This window comes from Pseudochaenichthys georgianus, unplaced genomic scaffold (assembly GCF_902827115.2).
Source record: "Pseudochaenichthys georgianus unplaced genomic scaffold, fPseGeo1.2 scaffold_834_arrow_ctg1, whole genome shotgun sequence".
Lineage (NCBI taxonomy): Eukaryota > Metazoa > Chordata > Actinopteri > Perciformes > Channichthyidae > Pseudochaenichthys > Pseudochaenichthys georgianus.
This window is the reverse complement of record NW_027263381.1, coordinates 57,247-66,219: the sequence shown is the minus strand read 5'-3', so window position 1 is coordinate 66,219 and position 8,973 is coordinate 57,247. Positions and strand designations below refer to the sequence as shown.

Genomic DNA, 8,973 nt, shown 5'->3' with positions numbered 1-8,973 from the left:
GAAGTACTCAGATCGTTACTTGAGTAAAAGTAGAAGTACTCAGATCTTCTACTTGAGTAAAAGTAGAAGTACTCAGATCTTGTACTTGAGTAAAAGTAGAAGTACTCAGATCTTGTACTTGAGTAAAAGTAGAAGTACTCAGATCTTGTACTTGAGTAAAAGTAGAAGTACTCAGATCTTGTACTTGAGTAAAAGTAGAAGTACTCAGATCTTGTACTTGAGTAAAAGTAGAAGTACTCAGATATTGTTCTTGAGTAAAAGTAGAAGTACTCAGATCTTGTACTTGAGTAAAAGTAGAAGTACTCAGATATTGTACTTGAGTAAAAGTAGAAGTACTCAGATCTTGTACTTGAGTAAAAGTAAGTACTCAGATATTGTACTTGAGTAAAAGTAGAAGTACTCAGATCTTGTACTTGAGTAAAAGTAGAAGTACTCTGATCTTGTACTTGAGTAAAAGTAGAATACTCAGATCTTGTTCTTGAGTAAAGTAGAAGTACTCAGATCTTGTACTTGAGTAAAAGTAGAAGTACTCAGATCTTGTACTTGAGTAAAGTAGAAGTACTCAGATCTTGTACTTGAGTAAAAGTAGAAGTACTCAGATATTGTACTTGAGTAAAAGTAGAAGTACTCAGATCTTGTACTTGAGTAAAAGTAGAAGTACTCAGATCTTGTACTTGAGTAAAAGTAGAAGTACTCAGATCTTGTCTTGAGTAAAAGTAGAAGTACTCAGATCTTGTACTTGAGTAAAAGTAGAAGTACGATCTTGTACTTGAGTAAAAGTAGAAGTACTCAGATCTTGTACTTAGTAAAAGTAGAAGTACTCAGATTTGTACTTGAGTAAAAGTAGAAGTACTCAGATCTTGTACTTGAGTAAAAGTAGAAGTACTCAGATCTGTACTTGAGTAAAAGTAGAAGTACTCAGATCTTGTACTTGAGTAAAAGTAGAAGTACTCAGATCTTGTACTTGTAATAGAAGTACTCAGATCTTGTACTTGAGTAAAAGTAGAAGTACTCAGATCTTGTACTTGAGTAAAAGTAGAAGTACTCAGATCTTGTACTTGAGTAAAAGTAGAAGTACTCAGATCTTGTACTTGAGTAAAGTAGAAGTACTCAGATCTTGTACTTGAGTAAAAGTAGAAGTACTCAGATCTTGTACTTGAGTAAAGTAGAAGTACTCAGATCTTGTACTTGAGTAAAAGTAGAAGTACTCAGATCTTGTACTTGTAAAAGTAGAAGTACTCAGATCTTGTACTTGAGTAAAAGTAGAAGTACTCAGATCTTGTACTTGAGTAAAAGTAGAAGTACTCAGATCTTGTACTTGAGTAAAGTAGAAGTACTCAGATCTTGTACTTGAGTAAAAGTAGAAGTACTCAGATCTTGTACTTGAGTAAAAGTAGAAGTACTCAGATCTTGTACTTGAGTAAAAGTAGAAGTACTCAGATCTTGTACTTGAGTAAAAGTAGAAGTACTCAGATCTTGTACTTGAGTAAAAGTAGAAGTACTCAGATCTTGTACTTGAGTAAAAGTAGAAGTACTCAGATCTTGTACTTGAGTAAAAGTAGAAGTACTCAGATCTTGTACTTGAGTAAAAGGAAGTACTCAGATCTTGTACTTGAGTAAAAGTAGAAGTACTCAGATCTTGTACTTGAGTAAAAGTAGAAGTACTCAGATCTTGTACTTGAGTAAAAGTAGAAGTACCAGAGTGTAGGAATACTCTGTTACAGTAAAAGCATTCAAAATGTTCCTCAAGTGAAAGTAGAAAGTATTCTCATCTAAATATAGTGAAAGACAGTGAAAGTAGTCGTTGTGCAGATTGGTCCATTTCAGAATAATATATATATGTTTTATAATGATTGATCATGAAAGTGTTCTCAAAGCTGGTGAAGGTGCAGCTAGTCTGAAGTACTTTGTAGACTGCAGGGTAGCTGGTGAAGGTGCAGCTAGTCTGAAGTACTTTGTAGACTGCAGGGTAGCTGGTGAAGGTGCAGCTAGTCTGAAGTACTTTGTAGACTGCAGGGTAGCTGGTGAAGGTGCAGCTAGTCTGAAGTACTTTGTAGACTGCAGGGTAGCTGGTGAGGTGCAGCTAGTCTGAAGTACTTTGTAGACTGCAGGGTAGCTGGTGAAGGTGCAGCTAGTCTGAAGTACTTTGTAGACTGCAGGGTAGCTGGTGAAGGTGCAGCTAGTCTGAAGTACTTTGTAGACTGCAGGGTAGCTGGTGAGGTGCAGCTAGTCTGAAGTACTTTGTAGACTGCAGGGTAGCTGGTGAGGTGCAGCTAGTCTGAAGTACTTTGTAGACTGCAGGGTCGCTGGTGGAGGTGCAGCTAGTCTGAAGTACTTTGTAGACTGCAGGGTAGCTGGTGAAGGTGCAGCTAGTCTGAAGTACTTTGTAGACTGCAGGGTAGCTGGTGAAGGTGCAGCTAGTCTGAAGTACTTTGTAGACTGCAGGGTAGCTGGTGGAGGTGCAGCTAGTCTGAAGTACTTTGTAGACTGCAGGGTAGCTGGTGGATTTACTCCAGGTGGAACTAAAGTCTGATTCAACACTTGGTTATATTTCACATTATTCATCCACATCTGTGAAGTAACTAAAGGTATTAAATACATGTATTGGAGTAACTGTTACCTCACTGTCAACATGTTGTTCCCCAGCAGCTCCAGAGGGGGGAGACGTGGAGCTGACGGAGGAGGAGATGGAGCGCTCTGTGTTCGGTCAGGAACCACTGAAATAAATACATTTATAATAACAGGTTTACGCGTAGTTGTTTAAATAGCGTTATTCAACTGCTTATTTATTGATTTTTTAGATTTTGTATGTGTTATTTATACGATTTGTCTTCATGTTGTTGCCGTTTCACTGGACATACCTTATATCTTGCTAAACTAGCAACACTCCTCACATCATTTCATGTCCCAAAGTCAATAACAAATGTCTTTCTTTAATTTTGTATTTGTTATTTGCTTATACAGGTGTGTGCAAACGATGTGTGCGTACTCCTAACTCAATTAGTTTTTTGTTAAAGTCTAGGGCGGGGGTGTCAAACTCAACTTCATCACGGGCCACATTCGCATTATGGTTGCACTCGAAGGGCCGGGTGTAACTTTAAGACTATATAAAAATAAATATTTAATATATTTAAAATAATGTATTATATTACATTATTGCCTCTGCATTGGATTATTATCGGATAGGGTAATAACTTCATAATTAACTACGTCTGAAAGCAGAAGTCCAGGGCAAATAATGGCAAGTCTCTTCAGTGTGCATGTCACAAAATGATTTTAAAAGAAAAGCACAATTAAAAGAAAGTGACATTTTGAAAAAAGGTTAATTCTGAGAAAAAGTCAAATGTGAGATGCATTGTGGGACATGTAGTTTATGGGCAACGTGCTTCTGTAAATCGGCATGTAACCGTATAACAAACATATTATATTATTTGCAAGCTCTTGTGGGGCCGCAGAAAATGAAGTCGCGGGCCTCGCCTCTGTATCAGCTCTTAGGGTTAGGGTCAGCGTTGGGGTTATTTAATTTTCTCGGTGGCAGTATTTGTTACCCTCTCCTATCGCTCATAACTTGTATCGTGTTTTCAGGACTGTGTTTTGCTCTGGACTCGTCAGCCGTACCTCCGTCGCTCCGTCTCTCCTCCGCCTCCTCCCTCACCGTCACTCACAGCGACCCCTCTCCAGACTCAGGGGTCAGCAGATCCGTGACCCCTGACCCCTGGGTGGCACTGCCCCTCCCTCAGGTCTGCTCTGATGTCATCATCACTGGGGGACAGTATTACTGGGAGGTGGACGTGTGTAACAGCTCCGTCTACAGGATCGGTGAATACTCTGCTCTCTGTGTTTAGATTGGTTCACTGCCAGGGAGATTATTGCTTCCAGAAACTCCACTGTTAGTCAGCAAGACTCTTGTTTAGCACACACACACACACACACACACACACACACACACACACACACACACACACACACACACACACACATACACGTACACACACACGTCATCAGACTAAGCTCTAAAGTTCTGAGACCTTTTAAAGACCATCGATCTTCGGTGGTCAGAAAACATTTGTGTTTCCATTCTTAGTCTTTTGTTAAACTAGTGGAACAATTTAACCATGTTTGCAGCGAGTGTTTAGCTTTATACCCACAGAGTACTGCAGGAATGAGTCTTAAATCCTGAAACGAGTTTTTAGCACTTCCTGCATATTCTGTCGTCTGGAAGTCAATGTTTTTTTTTTAATGTGTTTTGGTTAGAAGCTTAAAATGAGTCAGTGATTAACAGAAGCTGAAGATATTTCAACACTTGGTTCTATAACATAATATGTGTCTGTAACTACGCTTGATTTTTACTTAGAGTAACACAGCCCGACATTAGCCTCCTTTAGCTTAGCGGTGATGACGTGAAGTCATGTGACCGTGCTGTAGTTCCTTTATAGACCGAAATTAGCCTCCTTTAGCTTAGCGGCGGTGGCGTGAAGTCATGTGACCGTGCTGTAGTTCCTTTATAGCCCAACATTAGCCTCCTTTAGCTTAGCGGTGGTGACGTGAAGTCATGTGACCGTGCTGTAGTTCCTTTATAGCCCAACATTAGCCGCCTTTAGCTTAGCGGTGGTGACGTGAAGTCATGTGACCGTGCTGTAGTTCCTTTATAGCCCAACATTAGCCTCCTTTAGCTTAGCGGTGGTGACGTGAAGTCATGTGACCGTGCTGTAGTTCCTTTATAGCCCAACATTAGCCTCCTTTAGCTTAGCGGTGGTGACGTGAAGTCATGTGACCGTGCTGTAGTTCCTTTATAGCCCAACAATAGCCTCCTTTAGCTTAGCGGTGGTGACGTGAAGTCATGTGACCGTGCTGTAGTTCCTTTATAGCCCAACATTAGCCTCCTTTAGCTTAGCGGTGGTGACGTGAAGTCATGTGACCGTGCTGTAGTTCCTTTATAGCCCAACATTAGCCTCCTTTAGCTTAGCGGTGGTGACGTGAAGTCATGTGACCGTGCTGTAGTTCCTTTATAGCCCAACATTAGCCTCCTTTAGCTTAGCGGTGGTGACGTGAAGTCATGTGACCGTGCTGTAGTTCCTTTATAGCCCAACATTCGCCTCCTTTAGCTTAGCGGTGGTGACGTGAAGTCATGTGACCGTGCTGTAGTTTCTTTATAGCCCAACATTAGCCTCCTTTAGCTTAGCGGTGGTGACGTGAAGTCATGTGACCGTGCTGTAGTTCCTTTATAGCCCAACATTAGCCACCTTTAGCTTAGCGGTGGTGACTTGAAGTCGTGTGACCGTGCTGTAGTTCCTTTATAGCCCAACATTAGCAACCTTTAGCTTAGCGGTGGTGACTTGAAGTCGTGTGACCGTGCTGTAGTTCCTTTATAGCCCAACATTAGCAACCTTTAGCTTAGCGGTGGTGACTTGAAGTCGTGTGACCGTGCTGTAGTTCCTTTATAGCCCAACATTAGCCTCCTTTAGCTTAGCGGTGGTGACGTGAAGTCGTGTGACCGTGCTGTAGTTCCTTTATAGCCCAACATTAGCAACCTTTAGCTTAGCGGTGGTGACTTGAAGTCGTGTGACCGTGCTGTAGTTCCTTTATAGCCCAACATTAGCCACCTTTAGCTTAGCGGTGGTGACTTGAAGTCATGTGACCGTGCTGTAGTTCCTTTATAGCCCAACATTAGCCTCCTTTAGCTTAGCGGTGGTGACGTGAAGTCATGTGACCGTGCTGTAGTTCCTTTATAGCCCAACATTAGCCTCCTTTAGCTTAGCGGTGGTGACGTGAAGTCATGTGACCGTGCTTTAGTTCCTTTATAGCCCAACATTAGCCGCCTTTAGCTTAGCAGTGGAGTTGCGAAGTCATGTGACCGTGCTGTAGTTCCTTTATAGCCCAACATTAGCCGCCTTAAGCTTAGTGGTGGTGACATGAAGTCATGTGACCGTGCTGTAGTTCCTTTATAGCCCGACATTAGCCTCCTTTAGCTTAGTGGTGGTGACATGAAGTCATGTGACCGTGCTGTAGTTCCTTTATAGCCCGACATTAGCCTCCTTTAGCTTAGCGGTGGTGACGTGAAATCATGTGGCCGTGCTGTAGTTCCTTTATAGCCCAACATTAGCCTCCTTTAGCTTAGCGGTGGTGACGTGAAGTCATGTGACCGTGCTGTAGTTCCTTTATAGCACGACATTAGCCACCTTTAGCTTAGCGGTGGTGACGTGAAGTCATGTGACTGTGCTGTAGTTCCTTTATAGCACGACATTAGCCACCTTTAGCTTAGCGGTGGTGACGTGAAGTCATGTGACCGTGCTGTAGTTCCTTTATAGCCCAACATTAGCCTCCTTTAGCTTAGCGGTGGAGATGCGAAGTCATGTGACCGTGCTGTAGTTCCTTTATAGCCCAACATTAGCCGCCTTTAGCTTAGCGGTGGAGACACGAAGTCATGTGACCATGCTGTAGTTCCTTTATAGCACGACATTAGCCACCTTTAGCTTAGCGGTCGTGACGTGAAGTCATGTGACCGTGCTGTAGTTCCTTTATAGCACGACATTAGCCACCTTTAGCTTAGCGGTCGTGACGTGAAGTCATGTGACCGTGCTGTAGTTCCTTTATAGCCCAACATTAGCCTCCTTTAGCTTAGCGGTGGTGACGTGAAGTCATGTGACCGTGCTGTAGTTCCTTTATAGCACGACATTAGCCACCTTTAGCTTAGCGGTGGTGACGTGAAGTCATGTGACTGTGCTGTAGTTCCTTTATAGCACGATATTAGCCACCTTTAGCTTAGCGGTGGTGACGTGAAGTCATGTGACCGTGCTGTAGTTCCTTTATAGCCCAACATTAGCCTCCTTTAGCTTAGCGGTGGAGATGCGAAGTCATGTGACCGTGCTGTAGTTCCTTTATAGCCCAACATTAGCCGCCTTAAGCTTAGCGGTGGAGACACGAAGTCATGTGACCATGCTGTAGTTCCTTTATAGCACGACATTAGCCACCTTTAGCTTAGCGGTCGTGACGTGAAGTCATGTGACCGTGCTGTAGTTCCTTTATAGCACGACATTAGCCACCTTTAGCTTAGCGGTCGTGACGTGAAGTCATGTGACCGTGCTGTAGTTCCTTGTTGACAGTAATTGATTTAACTAAATCAATTACACATTGCAGTAACTATTAAATGCATGCAAGTGTTTAGCCTAAAATCTGGACTCTGTAACGGTTGCACAATGAACATGAATCTCTTCTGTCTGCAGGTGTGAGTTCTCCGGATGGTTCTGTCGGCTGGTGGCTCGAGAGGCATGGCTCGTCCTTTTGTGTCGTATACGATGGCAGCCGTGAGCCCCTCTGCTCCGTCCCCCCTCAGATCAAAACCCTCGGGGTCTTCCTCAACATGGGAGGGGGCGTCCTGAGCTTCCACAACGCTCTGACCCGGGAGCATCTCACCTCGCTGCCCACTCTCTTCCCCCCTGTGGGAGTCACCCCGGCTCTGGGTCTGAATCAGGGCCGGCTGAGGGTGCGGTGCGGCATCCCCCCTCCTCCTCATGTGTTCCTGGGGAAGGACTCGGCCTACAGGGGGCCGTGTGGAGCAGGAGGGGGACGCTGGAGCAGGGAAATCCCCTTCCAGCCGGTGAGGAAAGTGATCCAGAAGTTTGAGGAGCTGGCGGTGTCGGACTCGGACTCAGGTCTGGTGTCCGGATCTGGATCCTCCTGCTCCACCTTGGCCTCGCTCCCTGATCATAGTTGCTAGCTTATAGTGAACCTGGAAATGTTGAGTAAGAAAAGATAAGATAAGGAACTTCTGACCTTCTGCACCTTACAACTTGAGTGTTTTATCATGTTCTTTTTTATTTAGTTTTATTGTTCTGTTTGTTTTTGTTTTTCAATTAAGTATTCCAGTATGTTGCATGTTTTTTATTTGATTGTATTTACTTAAAATGAAATGTGTCTTATAGGTTGACTTACAACATCTTTCCAGGGAGTACAGATGATAAATAGCCTCTTGCCTAATTCATTTACACATTTACAGAAATGCTGATTAATGTTCACTGTCCCTGTTAAATAAATAAATACAACTTTATTTATCTCGTTGGATAAGTTCCAATGTATAGCAGCAACAGGGTCAGAGTTAAAAACAGGATTCACACAAAGTACCCCAAAGATTTAAGATAGAAATGTACAGGCCGGGTCCCCAGCACATAGAACACTGCTGGATGCTAACTTGCAAATATTGGGCAATTTGCACAATTAGCATAAATTAGCATTAGCATGTGGACAATATTTAAACAATGGCATGGCAGATTAGGAACATTTTGGAGTGGTTCCAGGGGTTATTGAGGATGCTGAATCCATGTATGTGGCTAATGGCAGTTGGAACCAGGAAATGCTAAAAAACTGATGTATCTCTGTGGGCTGGTTTAGATTAATGTTTGGTCCATTTGGAAGTCTTACGGAGCGTCCACACTACAGCTTCAAAAATAGCTTGGAGCTGGGCGTGTCTGGAGCTTGGGGATTTTATTCAAGCCACGCGACCAACAACCAATCACATGAATCTCCCGCCCCCGACATACAAAGCAAAAACCCCCGGGGATTTTATGGGAGCAATATATATATAAACTCCCCAAACAGGCGAAAACCTACCAGTTTCAGCCACTGTCTCTGCCACCTCCCTCCATGCTGGTTCCTCCGGTTTGTATCCCGGGAGGTGAAGAGGGTCTGGTCGTAAAGAACCGGGTGATTTGCTACGGCGATAGTTAGTTTCTCCTCCAACTTTTTTTGAAATATAGAAATGAACGGCGGGATATCTCTCCCAGTTTAGACGCGGTTTTATTGGCTACGGCTTCAGCTGTCAGATTTTGGGAAACGGGATTTGATTGGCTGGTGCTGGCTACTCCGGCGGAGACGGACCGCTCTGCTACCCACAATTCAGTTCGGCGAAAAAGCGAGGCAACGTGAAGTCACCCCGTTCAAAGTGAATGGGCAGATTGGAGTTGTCGACGCTGTAGT

The 8,973-nt window shown here is 43.5% G+C and overlaps 1 protein-coding gene across 1 annotated transcript; it reads left to right on the top strand.

The window, feature by feature from the left end:
• Window positions 1-2,646: 2,646 nt before the first annotated feature.
• Window positions 2,647-8,549, top strand: LOC117444568 (probable E3 ubiquitin-protein ligase MID2; the record flags this gene model as incomplete). The annotated part of the gene is made up of 3 exons (XM_034080039.2): window positions 2,647-2,706; window positions 3,586-3,819; window positions 7,224-8,549. Coding segments are annotated over 3 exons (788 nt in total), but the record flags the coding sequence as incomplete, so codon positions are not given.
• Window positions 8,550-8,973: the final 424 nt, after the last annotated feature.